The sequence below is a fragment of the Apteryx rowi genome, unplaced genomic scaffold (genome assembly GCF_003343035.1).
Source record: "Apteryx rowi isolate R43461 unplaced genomic scaffold, aptRow1 scaffold_65, whole genome shotgun sequence".
Lineage (NCBI taxonomy): Eukaryota > Metazoa > Chordata > Aves > Apterygiformes > Apterygidae > Apteryx > Apteryx rowi.
In genome coordinates this window covers 1,592,013-1,614,087 of record NW_020450927.1, presented here as the reverse complement: position 1 = coordinate 1,614,087, position 22,075 = coordinate 1,592,013, and the positions used below count along the sequence as shown (strand labels likewise).

General features: G+C 43.8%; 1 protein-coding gene across 1 annotated transcript in view; it reads right to left on the bottom strand.

Annotated features, from left to right (window-relative positions):
- Positions 1-543: 543 nt before the first annotated feature.
- TDRD5 (tudor domain containing 5) overlaps positions 544-22,075 on the bottom strand; it is a 32,492-nt gene continuing 10,960 nt past the window's right edge. Inside the window, exons 3-18 of the mRNA XM_026084788.1 lie at positions 21,393-21,631; positions 19,470-19,868; positions 18,517-18,641; positions 17,292-17,375; positions 16,885-16,941; positions 16,148-16,301; positions 14,942-15,099; positions 11,913-12,133; positions 10,477-10,689; positions 9,837-9,903; positions 8,687-8,887; positions 7,267-7,428; positions 5,650-5,865; positions 4,810-4,959; positions 1,748-1,964; positions 544-943 (exon numbers count right to left, since the gene is read on the bottom strand). Coding sequence (XP_025940573.1) covers positions 741-943; positions 1,748-1,964; positions 4,810-4,959; positions 5,650-5,865; positions 7,267-7,428; positions 8,687-8,887; positions 9,837-9,903; positions 10,477-10,689; positions 11,913-12,133; positions 14,942-15,099; positions 16,148-16,301; positions 16,885-16,941; positions 17,292-17,375; positions 18,517-18,641; positions 19,470-19,868; positions 21,393-21,624 — 2,859 coding nt within the window. The 5' untranslated portion in view covers positions 21,625-21,631 and the 3' untranslated portion in view covers positions 544-740. The remainder of the gene's footprint in view (positions 944-1,747; positions 1,965-4,809; positions 4,960-5,649; positions 5,866-7,266; positions 7,429-8,686; positions 8,888-9,836; positions 9,904-10,476; positions 10,690-11,912; positions 12,134-14,941; positions 15,100-16,147; positions 16,302-16,884; positions 16,942-17,291; positions 17,376-18,516; positions 18,642-19,469; positions 19,869-21,392; positions 21,632-22,075) is intronic.

Here is a 22,075-nt window from a genome sequence, read left to right as displayed (position 1 = left end):
CTCAGCATCTCTTTCCATCCCCATGAATTATATGCAAAATACCACTCCTGCTGGACACAAGTTATATTATTATTGCTCTCTGCTGAAGTTATTGAAGGCCATGGAAAGGGCATTAATTCATATGCCTGTCTGAAAGAGCAGTCATGACAGAACATGGTCAACACACCAAACTTCAAAGTATATATCATTCAATATCTGTAAAATGGGATTGCTGGGGCTTCATATTTGTTGCATCCTAATTCATCAACAAATCAAAGTGTCATCTTCTTGGGGTAGAAGATATCTTTTTTGCAGGTTAGCAGCACTCGGACAGGTGGAGGCCTAAGCTGGGATATAACTGAAAGAAAAGCCATGCATCCCCCACCTCCCCCCAGTCAAAGCTGCACTTCAGAGTGTTAAAGGGAGGGACCTGTATACAGTTTCCCTCTCCGCACCTTGGAGGGTGCAACACAATACAACACTCAGATGTTCTTCCAAAACATTAAAGAGCAATAAATCAGTACAACAGCAGTACAACAAGAACATAATCTATTTTCYTGAAAGTAAAAGTAACATTTATCACATATATTGGACATATCAGAGAAGATGCCAGACTCCAAGTTATTCCAGGGATGAAATGCTTCTGAACCAAGAAAGTGACAGGACAGTCGCGCAGAGAGCCCTCACTGCTCCAGGCAGTTGCAGTAGAAGACAACATTCCTTCCTYGGCAGTCGCTCCAGCTACAACTTCTCCCCTCTCCTCACACCTCCTTTCTCAGGTTTGGAAACCACTGGAAGAGGCCACTGGAAGCAGCCAAGCGTGCAGCGGCTCCCAACGTTGCAGATGGTGAGGTAGGAGGGACATAGAGTTTCTGCTGTGCCGCCTGGTCAGCTAGCCTACTGGCACCGCAGAGGACAACTGCCTCTGTCTTGGGAAGGTCTTTGTTCTTCACTTTCTCTTTATCTGTGTAAGGAGGAAAACAGGAAAGAAAGATGATATCTACAGRGCAGCTCCAGTAGTTCTAGTTTAGACTGCAAATCCCTTTTGTCTGGACCTTACCAAGCATTGGTGCGAGGACTTCCCTACTGCCCACATACAGAGTGAGCCTGGCATGGTATAATACAGGAGCATCTCTCCCTCCCCTCCCAGTGCTCATTCCCATGTCCTCAGAAGTGGGAAAGCAGACGTGAATCAAGTCGCTCCATCTGGAGGACCGGGCCTCCATTTCAGAGAGGCAGGAGACGGCTCTGTTCCAAGGCACAAACAGGCACTGCCTTGGGCGAGTCACTTAACGTAGCTTGTAAACTGGGCAACTTTCCTAGTGTTGTAAATTCATTCATGATTCAGAAAATGGAAAGATTCAGATCCCCTCAGGTGGTCTTATAAGGTTAAAAAAAACAAAACAAAAACTTTTCTCCCTACTGGATGGGAGATTGAGAGATTCCCAGTATGAAGTGAACACACATTAACATACGGAGGGAGAGAGAAAGACATCTGCATGAAAATAGCAGAAAGTCTGGAAAAGACAGCAAAAATCAGAGAGAGAAATAACCCTCAATTCATTTGTCCCCATTAGACATTTAGAAATCCATTTTGCTGCATCTCCATCCCACAGAAACACCAACTTTTCCATCTGTTCTAGCAAAGAAGCTGCAGCACTCTTCCACCAATCCTGGGATACCCAACACTGACTGCAAGACTCCTAGCACAATACCAGACTGCTCAGCTTTCCTCCATGTTAAATTCTACCGACAAATCTATTCATACTGTTACACTGGTCCAAGATAAATGGTGTTGCCAGAAGCAGAACAGAGGCAGGTACAGCTTCAAGAAGTTGGGCCTTGTTAGAACATCTTTCTGTCTGATCAGGGTCTTCTTGACTCGTTTCTGCTGGTTGGTTGGAGGAGATGAGGGAGATGTAAAAGTCTTCCAGTGGCTTGGATAAGACATCAGGCTTTGAGGACTCTCCAAGACAATGTGGTGTCTGCAAACGTATATAAAAAACTCAGGAGAGGTGTGATTAGTGCATACTCAGTTCATTAGCTGCTCTGATCTTTGTTATCCTTCAGAGTCCAAGGAGGACTGGAATGTCAGCAACTGTATTTTTTTTTTTTTTTTAAATACTAGTTACTCACAACCTTGCCAAAGGGCAGCTCTTCCTGCACAGCAAGCTGAAAGCGTGACAGCTTATTACAAGATGCAAACAACCATCTCTTAGCAAAGCATTAACAGCTGGCTGATCTCTCAGCAGCCCCACGCAGAACAAGTGACGGCAATGATGGAGGGAGTTTCTGCAAGGGAGCGGGAACCAAGTTTGAGGAAGTCCCTCCATGCTTTTGGTTAAGAAAACAAATTAAACTTAAGTTTCAGAGATGAGCACCCATGTCTCAGCCAACGTCTGTATTTATTAATTGAGCATGGAGGGGAGAAACAGGGAAATGACAACAGACCACCAATCGCGTAATTCACCTTGTCCAACCATAGCTGTTTAAAAATTAGGTGCCTGCTCTCTAGGCTTTTTCTGCTGTCAGCAGAGAGAGAAAGCCTCCCATCTTCAGGAGGAGTGAATCACCATCTGGACATGCTTCTCTCACTGGTGGGAGGAGAGAGTGTTCAGAGGACTAGCTCAGAACAAAACACTTAATTTTTTACACAAATAAATTTAAGTAATTTAAACTGGGCACAACAATGCGACCATGAGGAGCTCCTGAAACAGGAAAGACAGCTAGATGGCTGGGCAGAAGAAATTCAGTGTTGACAAGATGCCAGGGCAGAATAATTTGAGTGACTGAGGCATCAACAGAGTCCAATTAACCGGCTACTCACCCTGACACCACCAGCCTACCGAAAACCTCTGCCTAACATGCAGTAAAAAAACAGCGTTAGGACAAGAATGAGCAGGGCTGAAAGATAAGAAGCCTCTCCTCTTGCCACTCGTGCTATCCTAGCTGGGGGGCAGTTAGTGTCCCTGCCCCTGCAGGGCAAAACAGAAACAGACAGGGTGCAAGGGTGGACAATGAAAACCTCTGCAAGTATCGGAAAAAGCTGGGATGGAAATAATCTAAAAAGAGGCTATTCAGTTTAGAGAAGGGACAAGTGAGACAGGATACCCTAGAGAGTACTGTGAAGGGCAGGAAGTATGTAAGGCAATACCTACTCTTCGTCCTAATGCATTAAGGGGGACACCAACACCATTTTGTGATGTTGCTTGTAGATCCAGGTGCCACAAAGACCCACTGAGGCCAAGAGATGAGCAGGGATCAGAGAAAGGAAACCCTCCTGTCCTAACAGCTAGCCAGCCGGAGCACTTTCTCTCTAATGCCTACAGGCAGGAATTTTTTTTCTCCCCTACTCTGTAGTTTTCCATAATAGAAATTCTTGTCACTTCTTCTAAAGACTATAACAGAGATCACTGCCAGGGACAACGGGCCCAGGACTTCTCTGATCCAGTTAGGAATTCCCGTGCTTCTAAACCCACGCAGTTTAACACTTGCRGGGGAGTGTTTGAGTCACCTCTTGCCAGCTACCCACCTGCCTCCAGCTCCTCTTCCTTGCTCCTCACACTTGCTATCACAAACTTCCTCTTCTCTCAAGGTCACTTTTCCTAGCCTGCTTCCTCTCCACCCCTTTCAGGTAACATCCCCTAGTCCCACCATTTCTCCCAGGTCTGCCCCAGACTATTTCAAAGCCAACTTTCCCCCTCATTCTTCTGCAAGTGCTTTGTCTCTGCCAATGCAATCTATGGATATGTAAGGAGCTCTCAGTCCGTATGCACACTCCCGTTTTCAGCTTTGCGATGCCTTCCGTGGCTCAAGAACATCTGAGCGCTATGGCTCCCTGCTGAACCCAAAGCAGGGCATTTGTAAAGGGCCATGCTACAGGTCCTGTTAAACTTGTCATTAACCACTATTTAAGACAAAAATGGACAACACCAGCTCCACGCAACGCCTAGAAGCACATCCCACAGTGCAACCCTCCCAAATCCACCCTCCTAACTCACTGAACAGGAAGAGGCCTGGGTAATGCATAGCAGCCCCACAGTAATTCCCAGGGTTCAGGCCTGTGAACGCCTCCGCACTCAGTCTTCTAGAGTTAACGCAGGGCCTGCTCCCTCACCAAAAAACCCTGACTTCAGTTGTATGACATCAAGTGCATGTGCAAAAACACGCAGAGCAGGCTCTGCAGATTTGCTCCCTGGGGCACAGCCAGCAAGCCCACCAGGACAAGCAGCCACCCACAGACCTGCTGTGGAAGCTGAGCAATTTTTGTCACTCCCAGCTCTAGCTGATGCAACAGAAGCTGAACTTCTAATTATTCTTCCTCAGGAACCATTTCCTTGCGTTCACCTCGGTCTCTCGACAACTGTCCCATGAGTAGGGCCTCTCAGTCTCCATCTCTGACTGGGAGGGACACAAACATGACACATCCACACTCCCCACCAAACTCTGGCTGAGGATTCATGTTGCTCTACAGCTCTCTGCCTAGCCCCAGCGGTCCCACACTGCCATCCTACAAGAAGCTGCCTCCAGCCCACCGCATGGGGAGAAAGGAGGGAATGAGGGCCAGGTTTGATCTAGAAAGTGMTGAAATGTTCACTCTTGTTTCTGCAATACCTTACGGTGCATCTACAGCATGAGAGAGTAGTGTTGGTGGAGCATGCACCAGCATGCTATCAATAGCACCAGAAACAACAGCAAGGAAGAGGCAACAGCACTGCTCTGAGTTCACACTAGTCACCAGTGGTTATTTCATTATTAGTCCCTTTTTTGAGATACATTAAAACAATCAAAGGCCTCTCAACAGCAGTAGCCAAGGAAAAATGCTGTTACCTTAACCTCTGTCATAAGCTCTGGGGTGTTTTCATCTGTAGGCTCCTTYGCAAATTCAGGTTTTTCATCTGTTGTTCTTGGGACATCTTCCTGATCCAAAAGCGGCCACACATCATCCCACATCTCGTTGTTAGCAGACAAGTGCCATTCCTAAGGAGATGGACAAAGCAAGAAAAGGCTCAGGCAGCGTGGGTAAAAGAAAGTGGAAGGCACTGCAGCAAACCCACTAAAGCACAGATTACAGAGCAATGAGATACCACCCTGACAGATTAACTGACAGGAGAGAGGAATCCTCTGTTCTCCTAAGAAACACTCTAACACTTCTTTTTGGAGAAGTTTTGGCAACTTGGAGAGGACAAAAAGGAGGARGAATGAAAGAAAATAATCTGAACAAGAAACTAGCTGTCACTTTAACTTCTTGCCTCCACAGTAAAACTTGTATTTACTGAATAAAACTGCATTTTCCAAGTGGTAAGTTTTACTGTTATTGCATCCTTCTGAAAAATTTCACCACGTAGAAGTGCCCCAATCTAGCAGAGCATCCAGCCACTTTGCACTTAACGAGGGTGGACAAAAAAGGCAACAAGTTGTTAATCCTGATGAGAGAAATTAAATTTGGCAACACAAAGAGAGGTTCCCCACTGCTTACGAACAGTTACCAGAACATGCTAGTTCAGCAGTAACAAATGTCACAGTAGACACATTTCAGTTCAAACCATTTTGGAATCATACTCCCCAGATCTTCCCATGAAGTCAAAGTACAGAGTCAAGAGGAGCTCAAAGAAAGGATGTTTAAAACTCTCCGAGATAATTTCCCCAAGGGCATWACTTGAACCTAACCTGTTGTAGTTGCTCTTTGTTTTGCTGGTTCTCACTTCTTCCTTCATCATTGACCGACTGGCTGGAAGATGCCACAGCATCCAAACCCACAGCCTCACCACTGACACAGGTGTCCTTCTCAACAGCTTGCAGAGGGAGCCCATTCTTGTYGCAGAAATCTGAGCCCATGTAGACCGGCTCTAGGTATGGCATCCCTGGAGAAAGCTTTGCCCCATCCTAGAAAGTTTTCCGAAAGAAAAGGAATCTTAGTAAGTTGCTGGAGTAAGGGATAAGTTCAGAGCCATTTAACTGAAGGACAGACTAGAACTCTACTTATCACACCAGAACTTTCATGCTTTAAATAACAGCCTCATCTCCTCTGTGCCACAAAAGTGGCTCTGCCAGTTCACTAGAGTTAATCACAAAGATAAATCACTGCAGATCCATGCTCGGAACCACTGCAACTCTGTCCCCAGGTAAGAAATTTCAGCTTAGATATATGACATTTAACTCTTAGACATCTCATGGAGGTTGCTCCTTTTGGCGGATAAGCTAAACTCCATTTCTCAGACATTATAATCCCCCTGGCCCTGACCTTCACTTACCAGTATTTATGCTAATCTGATATATTTTTAATGACAAATTAATCAATGAACACCATCACCACCGTTCCACTAGCTTTTGCGCTAATTTCAGTTTTATATTCTGAAAAATGTGACGAAAAACTTTCCTGCAACAGGCACACTGCTGAACACTTCAAAAACTGACACCTACTTGAAAGGTGCTTTGGCCTCTGTGTTAAAAGGTGTCATGAAAATGCTACTATRTAAATAATACAAGAAAGCAGAGAACACCCTGGTAGACAATTGTTTCTGGTGTTTCTAATGGCAGCACRTTAGACTGGACTCAAGACCTGGGTTTTACTCCCAGCCTAACTCTGCTCAACAGTTGCTCCATCTGTTGAACAGAAAAGAACTCTTCTTTTTCAAGTGCTCTGAAATCCAAAGATGTAAAGCAGTATCCAGACCTGAATATTATTTGCTGTTGCAGAGTATCTTTTGAATAAGACTATAGTTGTGTGCAACCTTACCACCTGTAGCAGTCAGGATYGCAAATTGCTTCCTTTCAAATAAATTTAGCATGAGCAAGACCCTTAATGCAACAAATACCAAAAGTTCTTCTRTTCTTCTCTGACATTTGAATGACACCCCTAATTATTACACAGCCTTTGCCAAACATGAGTGAAGTGAGGTGAAGATGCACCACTTTTCAGCTACAGGAGGTGCAAAAGGGGAAAGTGTTCAGTCAAGCTGATCTCAAGAATCATGCACTGCTCCGAGTCCTTAAGACTCATTTTCTCCCAGAAACGATGGTGCATTTGRGAGCTGTCAAGATACTATGACAGATTGAGGCCAGAGGAATTCARTGAGCTGACAGCAGGCAAAGGGATCAGAGGACAAGCATCTAGAGAGGTATTTGTGTTTCTAGTGTAATGATTTTTATATTACAGTCCTGCTTGCCCTTGTTAAAAAATAATAATAATAAAACAAAAAAAAAAAATCCACCCTCAAACTGCAAAGGACTAAAACAATACATGTCTACCCACACTCGGTGCTGATTTCACTGCATCATGCCCACCTGGTCACACAGTTCACCCCTGTCGAGCCTTGAGCTTGCTGTTCCACTATCTACATCCAGAGACTCCTGCTGCAAGGGAAGGTCTGGCTCCACCARTCCAGCACTCTCCTGTTTTGCACTGGGCTGAACATACAAGGCCAAAGGATTCAGTTCCTTGAATCCCTAGTAACAGGAAAAAAACAAAAACAAAAAACCCACAAAATTCACAGAATAGTACAGTCAAGAAAACATTTTGAAATTACCACAAAAGGATAAAAAAGATTCAGCAAAATTTCTAAACGTTTTAAGAAGCAGCATACCACCCTCAAGTTAGCTCCAAATTCTGGCAGAAATTATCTTACTGCAACAATCAACTCGCCTCCCTCCAACAACAAAATTATTCAGCCATGTCCCCCTCCCTGGGGGCAAAACTGGATATGCCCATGCGAAACACAATCACAGGATATAATCCTGCCAAAACAMTCATTCTGCAGTCTGTTGATTAAAACAGACACAAGCACTCTGGGCTGTAAAGCCTGCCTTTCTGCTGAGGTATAAAATCACAGCAGTATCTGTCTAATGGTTTTCATTATCCATACAGTTCTTACTGAAACTGAGTGGAGACATTCAAATAATGGCATAGATGGACCTGCACTGGTTTACAACCTGAGCGTCTGCCCAAAGTACAATACACAATCCACCATGGTTACGCAGTCCAACATCGCACAGTTCATTGGCCAAGTAGAAACAGTTTTAACCAAGATATATTTCAGTTTGTTAATGGCGTAAACACTCTTCCATGATTAGTGAAGAGAAGGCCAGAAGAATTTGATTATCCTGTTCCTCACTTAACTGCCCCTGCCACTAACACTACTTGACTACTGAACCATAGAGTCTCATCAACTTGCCCTCATTAATTGTTTGGATTTATCAGGGGCCTCTTTTAAATYACAACAGGCAAAACTAGCTGAAATTAGCAATGGGTGGGCAAGAATCTAACACATCTCTTAACACACTTTCAACACCGTCTCAGTTTGGCCTGATGCTCAGAACATCTATGGCTATCTTACTTTTCCATATTATTTATAAAAGATGTATATCAATTCCAGATGGATCTGCAAACTCATCAACTTAAAAAACAACAACAACCCCCAAAACCCCAAACAAACCTTAATCCAGCATTAGAAGACAGGACTAAAACAATTTGTTCTATAAAACCAGAACATTCCTGTAGCACCATCAGTTTCCACCTTAACTAAAAAGAAAACTCTCACCAAGGAGTTAAGACACTGTGGGATGCAGACACAAGATGCTCAGTTACAAGTTACCAGCTTTGCTCATCACAGGGCTACTTGTTTCAAAGCAAAGATTGTCCCCTTATAGATACCCAACCCACCCTTTCACTGCCCTTTCTTTCAGCAGCACACGCGTCCCTCCTGACCTGGGAAGGAATATTCTCTCTGCAGACCTCTGCGTGCCCTTCATCCTTCAAGACACTGTGGAAGTAGATATCCCCCTCAGACGATGTGTCACACAGGAAGAGATGCAAAACGCCATTCACATATTCATCCACAATGCCCACAAGCAGCTTCGAGCCACACAACTTCCGGAATTGGAGAGTTGCTGCATTGGTCCATGTACCCTAAAGAAGAAACRAGGATGAGAAGTTACTATGAACAAGCCAGCATCAATTGCCTGAGACCTTCCCTTACGGGCACTTGTCAAAAAGGCAATTAGGCTAAGTCAGGCTTTGGACAGCAACAGAAAAGTCAGTCAGACAAGCTTCCCAACACCGAATTAAATCAAACTGCCCAAAAGCCTGCAATGCTAGTTACCACTGGGGATGCCCTTTCACTCTAATTATCTATTTTCAAACATGGTACAATGGCACTCGCTCTCTAAAATACTGGGCTTTTTAAAAAAGTTGCAGTTCATGGAATAATGTGATTATAAAAGCTAGAAGTCTCACAAGCTTTTAAGAAGCTGCTAAGACTCAGAGCAAAGAAAAACGTGAGTCTTAATCCCCCCCAAAACATAGGAAGGAACTGAAAATGCACTTAAATTATTATTTGTAACACACAGGTAGCAAATCTGCTCATGTTTTCTTTTGGAGTCTGTGTTTTCAGGCGTTTTGACCAAGAGGTTTCTCAGCACAGGCTGAGCTCTGTAACTCTTTGGCTATACTGATTGCACCAAACTAATTCAAAACTAACTCACTTGAAGTGAGGTCATAGAMTAAATGTTAAAAACAGAAGAACCTGTGCTGGAGCTACCAAGGCTTCAAAAGGACCATGGAGAACTACTGGAAAAGAAATAAGTTTGCTCATTTCCTTAATAATAGCTATCTGTTTCTAAAACCATACAAGCAAGAATACTCTGAACCTAATGAAGACAGACTGTGGAAAGGTGATTACTTGTAAAGAGACAGACTTACCCAGTCACATTCTGCTAAACATAGGAGCAATTCTGCTTTGAACATCAATGAGACCTGAATTAATCAAAATGCTTGCCAATATCAAGGTAGAAAGCCAGTTGCCACTTAATGGTTCTCATACATATGCCAGTAAATAAAACCAAATGTGAACACACACCTCCACGGGTTTCACCCAGGCCAAGGAGCATGGGATAGCCTGAGCAGGGAGCTTCAAGTAGCACCACCTAGAATAGGAAACAAAGCCATCATCATCACTGCAAACCACAGAGTGAAAACAGCTGAAACAGCAGAACTTCCTCCTCTTCCGAGTTTTAAAATCCAACAGCTACCTCTGTTCTTAAGTTGATTTTGCACTTATGAATAAAACTGGTCAACTGCTTTGGAACGCACTTCACAGCCAGAGAACGGGCACGGCAGAACAAACAATAGCGACCGCTCCCTTATGCTTTTCCTTACCCAAAGCATCTTCCCATCATAACCTCTTATGATTACCAAATTATGGACAGAGAGCAATGACTGTTGAACCAAGGAATGCCAATGGCCATGTATGAAGAGAGGCAAAAGAGAGTGAAAATACTGGATTACAGAGGAGAATGAGTACCTCTGATGCTGCAAACGCAGCCTGCTTAGACTGACGTCCATCCAACAAGGATGTTTACATCCACTCACAAAACCCACGAAGAAGGATTAGATAGCGTGCCCCAAAATGACTGAAAGTGACAAAAGGCAAGATTAAGGAATAAAGGCAGAAATGCAAAAGGATTTAGCCCAAAGTCACCCCTGTGTCATCTACTTACTTGAGGAATCTCAGCCGAGACTTTTGGACAGTGCCCAGGTTTCCAAAATCTGCATAGAACACCTCCACTTCCTGGTCACTGAGCACACGGTGGATGATAACCCGGTACCACCATTTATCCTCAGAGATCATTACACAGCAAAGCTGTCCAGGCTGCACTGAGGACTCAGGCATGACATAACGATCAGAAATGATTTTATTTGAATAACAGCGTCTGCAAAACACCAAAGGGAAAGCCTGTGCTTGGTAGGAAGCAGGAGAAGAGCAAAGAGAAGTATACAGGGGTTCCAAAAGAACCCTGATTTCTTAAAGTCCCCATTACATGAATTTTCAGGCATTCAGCTCGAGACAGAATTCAGAAAAGCTCCCAGAGTCAATACAAGTGTTAGGAAATACCACACAGGGAAACCCCTTGGGGGTATGGGGGAAAACCTGTAGCTTTCCTATACTATTCTTGCACACCACACAGATATAAATCACACATACTTCAAAGGTTTATGAATTATTTACGTGGCTTTCATCAACACAGTTTCCACCATTAGCTAGTCATGATGGAGCACTGTATCTCTACCAGTTAAGCCAGCAATTGAGTTGTTTTAATGGATGTTTTACATCTCTATTCTGGTGAACTTATACTGAAATGACAAAATAAGAGATGCAAATCTAAAATTCAGCATTTGAATGTTCTTCTTGGGGTCCAACGGAAAGTGAATTAACAAGACGACAATAATCAGAGGCTTAACATAGTCATTCTGGTCCCTAGTTTTCAGGCTCTGCCATTACTTTTTGAACTCCTCTGCAAAAAACTAATGCTCTGGACCCATTCTCTTTGACATATCGCTGCTTCTTAAGAAGAGTTTCTGGAGTATTGGCTACACATCCACGGTACTTGTCTGCAGTCTGTAACTACACTTATATGTGCCCTATGAASATCAAGCATCTGCTTCAGCACAGAATTTAATAGCAATTGTAGCACTGTTGCAGTGGAACAGAATCCCAAATGCATAATGCACCTGACAATGTCACTGACTGGGCTTTGTTGCCAAATACAGGCACGACAAAGGCCAGTTTCCGGTTGCTTTTTGAGGAGTGTTAGGATGGAAGCGAAAACCTTAACTGAGCAAATGAACAACAGCAGCACAGACAATACAGGGAGGAGATGCAAAGGAACACAAAAGTTCCCTAACTGATCCTTTTAAAGTTTAGGACTGTCTAGGACACAGCCAGCCAAATGTGAATGGCTATTAACCATACTTTTTGCTTGCTAGTTAAAAGGAATAAGTAAGCATTATGCATACATGTAGGAGTACACTGCACGCATCTGTATCAACTTATTAAGCCAGCAGTGACTGTAAGTAACACCTGGGTGTCCAGTTCTCTCAGCGCATGCACACACAGAACAGGCAGTAGTACCAAATCAGCGCAGCATGTTCGCACCTCATCTCAATCATCAGATCCTGCAGCTTATCAGATGTTTCCCTGCTGTAGACCTGGATGTAGAACTGGCTAGGAGAGATGATGAATTCCACAAAGACTCCCACCAAGCAGCTTCTCTCCAGTGGTGGCAAGCCGCAAAGGCTTATGTTTTGAACAGCATCTGGGGGGATTTCTGAAGTCGTCATCTCCACGGCTAGCAGGGAGTACTCCAAATCTTGGGGCTACAAAGGGGTAAGAGGAAGGTGGCACTCAGATGTTTTGCCAGGCACTGAACACGCATGAATGGTCTTTCTATTAAAGTAAAAATATTAGTTCTCGCTTCCCAGGGACTTATGAGGTACTGAATATCACAGAATCCCACCAAATGGTGCAAGTTTGTATTAAAGCCTCCCTTGTGATAGGAGAGCTCATTTTCACTCTCTCTTTCTTCCTCCTTCCCTCCCTCCAGCAAAAGAGGGTGGTGGAATAAAAATACCTTGCTCATATCCCTGCAATGAATAAAGGAGGAGTTGTCAAAATCATGCCCCAAATTTAGACAAATGTTTTGAGTTGAATTGCTATTGTTCAAAAAAAAAAAAAAAAAAGAACCCACTACTCTCTTGTTGCATTTTATACAAAAGATGCTATTTATAAGATCTGTGACCATGAAAGTGCATATGACTGAAACTGCAAAACTCTATTTGAAAATGATTCAAAAGTGACAGAAGACACAAAAGCATCTCGTCTTCACACTCAGCAAATGGCTGTCACTAGAGATATTTTCCAAGGACAAAATCAAACAAAACCTCCAAACCCTGTTCTCTTCTTACTCTACACAAATCTGCCCATACAAGCGAGCTAGAACAGCTTACAGTTTCTTGTGCTGCTCTTCAACTGTTTTATGTTGAAAAGGTTAGTTCATCTGAACTAGTGTAGAGGGAAACCTTGATAGTACATTAGCTACTTACACTGCCTCAAGAGCTTACTTTCGTGCCAACGAACAGCACTCCTCCAACGATCAGAAGTCAAAATGATTTAATTCTCACTCACAGTGAACACGCTGCAAGTTATCACTGCATTATACATAGAGAATGTATGCAAAATTTGCCTTCCAGCACACACACCACTGAACTGGCTAATTCAGCTGCAAATGAGGCTTCTTACAATGGTGGCTCTTCCAAGCATTTTTTCAAGCAGATGACAGTCTCTCCTTCTCCAAGACTGAGCAAGGGCTAATGCCCTTGAGTTTTTTTGAGTTAAATATTTTGAGTAAAACATTGAGTTAAACACTAACTTCACATTTTGAGTTAAAGAACAACTGAGGAAATTCTTGCCTGGGAATCAGCATCACTTCCGAAAAAAACCATATTTCATGGATTTCCTCTAAGAAGTGCCTGTGAATAGYGACTTTTCTGAGGGATAGTTTTGTTCCCAGAATGCTCTTCATATTGTACTGTAAGGGCACACATGATATCTACAATCTAGTTCACACACTGATAGCAACGACAGACATGTATGTGAAAGATGTAGGACATGTATACTTAAAAAGCAGGTTTACAAAAAGCCAACAGTTATAAAAAAAAAACAACAAAAACACTCTAAAGATTACACTTTTACAGGTTACATCCCCTCCTATGTGGAGGATGCTTCTGCAGCACTACGGCTTGGGAGACTGGTTAACTCCTCTCCCTAGCCTGTGCTGGCAGATGCAAGAGTGGTGTGAACAACATCCTTCCTGTTCCTTCTGCTCAGGGCAGAGAGAAGACACTGAGAGTGGCGGCTCTGGATATTTTCCCTTTCTCTGGGCCAACTGGATAGACTCAGCCCTTTTCCCTCACTTGTCCATTACAACACTTCCATTATTTGTCTCTTGTGATGGGATACTTGGATACCTTACAACAGTGTGGGGATCGGGTCTCTTCCTTCCCTTCTCCTCATAGACTCCTGATGAACGTTTACATTTTATATCCTAACTGGCACACTCCAGCAAGCTTTCCTCCCCTTCAGGGCCTTTTTAAAGCAAAATGGCAAACTTTACAGATTGTTTTTCATGAGATATATTAGTTGTACAAACGTCTTCCAAACTTATCTTTTTGAACAGGTTCTTTTTGCAATATGTAAGAACAAGAACCTCATGTGAGGTTGGGGTTGCCAGCACCATGCACCCCCTTTTCTGTCCTTCCCACATGCACGTTTTGTCTGATGTAGGGGAATTCCTTGGGGACTTCATCACATCAAACTAAAATTTCTTCAAAGGACCAGGGCAGCCTGCACAAATCTCTGAAGGGTATGTTTATGTAATGCCACAAAGTCCAACTCCTAATCCCAGGCTTCCGAGATAATTAGCAAACAAAACAGTAAAGTCAAGAAGAATTCCTGGAATCTTTTCTCTAAGCACATGCTCCAAACCTCCAGTCAGACACAGCCACAAGATTAGGTTGGCTGGGGAAATAACTCAGGAGGATTTTCTGGGGAATGTGAAAGTCTAAAGATGCTCAAAAGGGGGAAAATCATACAGGTGATACAAACATATTCTTCCAGTCACACTGGGCAGACACTTGGAACTGTACTTCCTCCATTTCCTTCTAAAAATACACTGCCAAACAAAATCAGAATGCTCAAAGTCCAGCTGAAGAGCCACGAGGACCAGGAATGGCTACAACTTAAGATGGTGAACAGTCTTATTGGCTTCCTTTAGTTATTACAGGTTTATAAAGGTGCCTGGAGTCAGTGCTTTACGCTGTTTCACGTTCCCCGTACCTGCAAAAAGAGCATGCGTTCCCGAGATAATACAAGAGCACACAGAATAAGGAGAAAAGGAAGAAAAGAACACTTTGCAACTTATTATGACAGTTATGAAATGACACAGGAGTAATACAATGAAGTGAAAAGACTTGTCTTGAATAACATATAGGCATGCAAAATGGAAAAAACAAAAACAAAACAAAAACAAAAAACATCAAAGATGAACATTTTTGAGTGGAAAATGCCCAACAGCCAGTGCTATTCTATTTGCAGCTTAATTATTAGCTGCTGCTTTGCCTACTCACCGGTTTAAATGGCTTTGTGACCACACTGAATGTGCTGCTTTGCTTCAGGTCCGCATCTTCAGGCTTTCCAAGAGAGGAGTTCTGGGAGACCTCAGCAGCAGGAGGGGGTGGGGACCAACACCAGGAGTCCTCACAATGTGACTGCTCATCTGGGGGAACTAAGAGTGCTACATCAAAACCTGAAGCTCATGCTTGTCCCAGAGCCAGAGCTGCTCCTTTCTACATTTGAAAACCAGCATTAGCAAAGTGCATGTGTGAGAAGCAGAGCTAATGCAAATGAGCATAAATCCAGTAGAGAAAAATTTGCACTGACGTACTTACTGGGATTTAACAAAGTCTAGCCAAACCTCTAACCAAGGGCATGGTGGTGCTTTCGAGAGAGTGTCAAAGTACAGTGTATTCAGCAAGTTATTCTACTCTCATGCACATTTCCCTCAAGCAGATGGCCTAAGCGAGGAAGACAGTTAAAACTCTTCCAGACACTTACAAAGCACTGAGTAAAAGAACCAATTTGTCTTCACACACCAAAGCAGAAGCAGCAACACATTCACTCCTTGTCCAGCTCAGTCTAAAACTCAGTCTTCAAAATCAAACCAATGGGACTGTTTCTCAAGGCTCCAAAAAATGCCTGCATGTATGCAGAATCCAGAAAATAATGACAGAGCAAACTTCCACCTTGTGAGGAGAATGCAGTAGCTACTGTAGAAAACCTCCGCATCACAGTTCGAACAGACAGCACCATTATTTTCACAATTTCAAGATATTCACTGCAGAATCAATACTTCCGACTTAGAAGTAAAATATTTGCTTGATTTTACATGAAAATCTTGATCATTAACAAAGGTAAACCAACACACTGTGGCAGTCATGACTAAAAAACAATGACTGAAGAAAACAGAAACCATAGCAGCTTGCTTTAATCAGACCTGATTATAACTGACCCTCAAGACTATTTTGCTGTAGTTTGACAAATCTAGTTATCCCTTTTCAGCAGAAAAAAAGCATGTTAACATTCTAGCATGTTCTTTAGGTTCCAGGCACTGCCCTACTTCACTCAAACTGGTGCACAAGGCCTTTTGGCATCTGCTCCTCTTTTAAAGAGAGCAATCCCGAAACTCCCTGTAGGTCCCTGTGGTTGATTTTTCATCCCAAAAGCAGCACCATGGTGGTCCTTGCACAATAATGTAGCATACAAAGCCATCTTACCATCTGTTAAGCACCTGGATTTGAGGTCAAACACCAGCCAGTCTTGTTCATCTTCCTTGCGCTCAATGTGGAGGACATCATGAAGGCTGCCAACAAACTCCAACATGTCTACGAAGCCAAGCTCCCCCACACAGAGATTCTCTTTAAAATGTGCCTAGTGCCAGAAAACAAACAAACAAAAAAGAAGTTTTTTTACAATGCACTGAACTGAACCTCATGCACTGAGAAGGATTAAGATTCACAACAAGCAATAGGTTGTCATATCTCAGACTACTAGCAGATTTTGGATTATGAGGAGCACTAGCAGCAGGGGAGGTCTGTAACAAGAAAAAAAAAGGAATGTTGTTTTTGAGCTTTTAGAGGATATTTGCAATATTAAGGAGAAAATACTAAGTCACACAAACAGTTCTAGTTCAGCAAGCATTTTCTAAGCATCTCTTAGTCAGGATTAAAAAATTGTCTGTCCGTCTGTTTCTCTTCTCTCTTCAAGGAATGTCCCAGTCTAAAGAACATCAGAACATCATTGGGTAACTATCACCTTGTTAGATGGCCATTGGGATGGATTTTTAAGACTGGACTTTATGTGAAAATGTGCACTGTGATAAAAGCAGCTTAAGTAGCAATAAAAGAAAGCCCCACCTCTCAACTTTGACTCAATCATATCTTAGATCATCACAGGTATAACACTACTGCTAATATTAGCAAAAAGAAAGATTAAYGCTAGTAGTAAAACTTACCTCAAACTCATCATGTAGCTTGGAAACAAGTAAACCATCTGGATACTTGGCTACAACCTGAACAGAAAAGGAGACACCATTGGCAGACAGCTGCATACTCAGACACTCATGCAGACACACGAACACTAAACTGTACACATGCTTAATAAATATTTGTAAAAGCTGGACATCACAGGTCCTTGTGATGCACACTTATTTGTCATTGGTCCCAGAGGCTTGAGGTTTTGGACTATCACATCCCTGCTGCAGAGTTTTAATAGCTACCCAGAGCATTAGACTAGAATGATGGTTTTCAAGGTGCCTACAAAATGGAGACAAGTCTTTGGAACACATATCAACACCCAGGGAAACAACAGTGAACAGCAGAGAGAAGCATCTGTGAAAGATTTGCAACTAACAATACTTACAGTTCGAATTTTTTCCTTGAGGGCTGAGCTTACTGTCCCTCCAGCTCCTTTCTCATACAGCATTATCTTAAAGTCTTTCTCCAACTATAAAGGAAAAAAAAAAGAATCACACCAAGGCAGGAGAGAGGAAGGAACTCCAAGACTCATGAAAATTCCTGTTAATTATATAAATCAGTTGCGAGAGAAGAAATACAAATGCATGCATTAACAAAGGAAACATGCATGAACAGTAGAAATTACCTAAGGTTAAGAACGCTACAAAACAGAGTTGCACATATGGGTTTAGTAAAGAACTTTTTWAAAAACACGATCATGTACACTAGGCCCTGCTATTCAACCTGCAGAGGAACAGACACTCCCTGATACAGGCCTTCCCCGCAAGGACCAACTCTATATCCTCAGCAAGAAAGAGCTCAAGGCACAGGTACCACCCATCTCTCGCATTTGCCAGAGCAACACTGGTGGTACAGGGTCAAATGCAGCCCTCGCTCTCCACAGGTTCTGGAGATCTTGAAGCACCTCACGCTTTTCAGCTAAGATGAACCATTCCCAAGATTCTCACTATCACATTCCTCCTCCATTCTCCCTCACTAAACCAGTCCCTGCATCCTCACCTACACGTACCTTATCACCTTCTTTACATTGTCATTTGCACTTTGAACACACCTTCTTTTTCTAAGCCTCCCGCTCTGAGGGAAACAATGAGGGAGGTATCTTTCAAACCTCGGCATCACCTGGAAAAGACTTCTTTCACTTTTGTCCCTGCAGACAGCATTATCCAGTTGTCAGAGTGAGACTGCAGGAAACAAGGTCTCTAAGAATCAGCCTCCAGCTCTGTCACACAGGTTGCTCGACTGAACAAGACACTCCACACAGCTAGTCTCAAAGAAGGGTTATTAAAGTCTAATTACAAGCAAGTACACCAAAAGACATCCCCGCTATTATCAGGGAGAAAAATGATGCTTAACTGACCTTGGATGATCTGTAACATAGCTCTGAAGACCAGAGACAAGAAAAAGACCTAGGTTTTGACAGCGTACAAAGCTAGATAGCAGGCTGGTATGAGTCTCATCACTGCCAGACTCATCTAAAACGACTACTAACATTTTTGGAAGAGGTAGCGCATCCACAACACAATGTATCTCAACAGAAATGAAAACAGTAAGAGTCTTTCCACCAGGATTAAAACATGAAAGAGCTACAAATCCCTTGTCTAGTCACTTACTTGTTTCAATTTATCACCAAAATCCACTGCTTGTGTTTCCTCTGGTTCTGATTTCTCTTCTGTGGTCTGATGGAAGCTTTCTGTGTCGCAGCTGGGTTCTGGAGGAGGTATCTCAACTGTAGGGGCTGCAAAAAAGACAGTAACTTGGGTTGTTATTCTTTCTCAGACTGATGCAATGTTACATATCAAGCAGAAAGAGAAGATATCTAAAAACTGAAGTATGACAGCATCGATGCCCTCTTCCTGATCTCTTGTAGCATTCACAGCTATCACATTCATCAGCATTCACTAGAGAGACATCCTTCACTGTATCAACTCAAAACAAAAACTCTTGCTCTTGAGAGCATGCGAATTAAATCAGTTGCTAGACTGATGCTGAAAGGAATTTTCCCCAGAAAAGTCAGGAATTTGGCAGGAACTGTATGGGATTTTCTGCTCTCCCTCGTAGCTATTGCGGGAACACAGAGGATACCTGCAGCCTCTTCTGTTTTATTTTGTGGAACATTATAGTTGTGACTTTTAGTCTAGTACTACTAAATTTTCAGTCTCAGAAAGAGCGTTTGTTAGGCTTTAATGGCCTGTGGAGCAGGTGTTCAGGAGATCCTTCTAGTTTTGTTACCTACTGCCTGGAATGCCCAAGAATTCCAGCCCTACACGTGTTCAGAAAGCCCATATTCTGACTGGGCTAAACATCCCCTCTTTTACCTGCTCCCAAAAACGGTGGGGGGGAATCTTCCAGTTAAGCTCTCTGCTATCAAGACAACGCCCTTGCAATAGGCTGCACATGCAGCTGCTTCTGCAGTACCCCACAGCCCTTCTGCGCTAAATCTTAGAGGAACCGGGACTATTACAGCAGATGAAAATGTAGCAACATCCACCCGAAACATGGCTGCTTGACCACAGACAGTGCTCACAAGAACTACGTGTTTCCAGTCAAATACATGTAGCCTCACCGTGCAGTGTCTTTTCCTGCTGTTCTTCAGTTGAGGAGTTCTTCTTCAGGGTCAGCAAAGAACCTGCTCTTGACTGTTCAATTGCAATGATATCAGACACGCTACTGAGCATTTCAAGCATGGAAAAAAATCCATATTGCATATACTTGAATGCCCGGCCAAAGCGTCTGGAGAAGGCCTTATTGAAGTCTGAGAGCAGAACTGGTGAGGAACTCAGCAGATCCTTCAGCTCGCTCTTCACTGCTGCTGGCAGGACAGGAGGAGTCCTGCCCCTCCGAGGGAGCCTCTGCTGATTCCTGGAGCAAGGGAAAGCATTTGCCCTCAGTGCAGCGTTCCGTGTCTTCGTCTTTTGTTTGGCAATCAGTTTGGCAATGTCTTTGGTGGTCTCATCTGCAACAGCTAGGCAGAATGCATAAACTATTAGAACCACTGAAATAGTAAATCACTAAAAGCTCTACACAGACAGAACTCTTCCTCTTTTCATTCTTTTCTCTTCTCCCTCCCTTTTACAGTAGAAGGGCCTCTTTCAAAAGCAAGCACAATAAATCATGGCTGACTTTCAGCATGGCAACCACTTTTCCTCTCCCTTTGCAAACTGGGCTGGACCGGATTTAACAGTCAACATCCAATTCGCATCCTCATCATTACAAATGCAGATCCAAGTAGGAAGGCTGGTCAAACGCTTGCATACAGGATCACAGCAGGAAACCAGCCGCTGCAGGTTTTGTTGGGAGAACACTAAATGCCTCATTGCCCCCCTCAGCCAGAATCATGGCAGACCCTCACTATAACTTAACAGTAGACTGTTAAGACTGTTGCTGGACTCAGAGTCCTTTTCAAAACACCCTTAAAGAAAAAAAGAAAAAGAAAAAAAGCAAGCTACTCTAACCAGTTCACAAAACTAAAAGACACTGGTAACACATTAAAAAAAAACAGGTTGTGCAGCTGTTCTTCATCTAAATTCATCCTCAATTCACAATCAGAGACAACAGTGTTAGGATCATACAATCAAGTAGATTAGAAAGGACCTGTGGAGGTCATCTGGTCCAACCCACCCAGCTCAAAGTGGGGCTGACTTAGATCTTCACCCACTTTGAACTTCTTCACCCACTACTCCTCTATATTTTGCCAGGCAATAGATAGCAAACAGCAAAAAGAGAAGAGATCCCTGAACAAGCAGCTTGCACAGCATCCCAGGACCTGTGTGTCAAAGCACCTCGTATAGACCCTAGCACCACGGCATCAGTACCAGTAAAAGCGGGTAGTTATAGTCTAGCCTTGGCTGGGCTCTGTGTGACAGAGGACACACCCAGCTAGGCAAGGTCTTCCCGGAGAGCAGCCCTGGTCTTTCTCGTGCTTTTAGGCAACTTCCTCTCATCTTACAGTAAGGCTCCATAAAAACATCATTTCATCCTTCCCAATCAACTCTTTGCACCCACAACTCGTTCCCAAAGACAAAGTGAGTGAGAAAGGTTCTTGGATACAGACCGAGTTTCCCTCAGGGTCAGGAAGGGAAACATTTATAGCTTCTTCTGAGAGGTCTTGTATCTGGTTTTTGGCTTCTGCTGTACTCTATGTTTACAGAAAAGTGAGGCTTACTAGTTCTGGTGTACCCCTAAGAATTGTTACTGCAGTTTCTCAGCTAAGACCAGAATGCAAAATGGAGAGAAATAACTAGAAACCTGTGTGGTTTTCCAGGGGGGGAAAAAAAGAGCAGAAAAGCACTAAAAAGCAGATCAAAACCCAGGAAAACAAACACCGAAGGCAAGAAACAAAACACAAAGCTATACAAGGAAACAATAACAGAGATATGTGACCTATAGCTCAGGGAACTCATCCTGCAAATCCCTGTTTCAGAGCTTCGCTTCATACCAATATGAGGTTCCAAACAACTCCTCCCCTCATGCGGAAACAAGACCTCACCTTTCAGGATAAAAGTGCCTTTGCCGTGGGGACAGATTCTGACAACTTCGGGCATGTCTGCCACCAGCTCCATGGTGGACTGGAAGCCCAGGTCACACAGAGGAAGAGGTTTGCCAATCATCGCCACRTACTCCTGCTCCAGCTGCGCTGGGGTTAGCCCCTCTTTGGCCGCCATCAGCAGCGATCTCACCTCCTTCTTCAGCAYGTCCATAAGCTGCGCCTGCCTCGACATGTCTGCGCTAAAGGGGGAACAAAAGCAARCAGAAAACAGCTTGTACTGCAGGGGCAGAAGCTGCTGAGATGCCCATAGCCATTACCTACCAACCCTGCTCCTGCACTCCTAGAGCTGCCACCCCTGGACCYGCCACTCCAGCCGAGATCACAGCCGCTCCTGCCCCACTGCCTGTGCCCGTGGGTCACCCCCCTGCAGGCACTCCTCCCCACGGAGGCCATGCACCCCTAAACCACGGCCCCAGGGACTGTCCTCCTCCAGCACAGCCCCACACAGCGCCTGCCACCCCACCGGGGCGGCTGCACCCCTGCGTAGCTCCCCAGCAGTCACCCCCCMTACTGCTGCCCCAAAGAGCGCTGCACCCTTACAGCACTGCCCCACAAACTATTCCCCATCGCTTTGCGAACCCTGACACCCCACTGCCATCCCTGCGCCCCTAAACCACCACCTG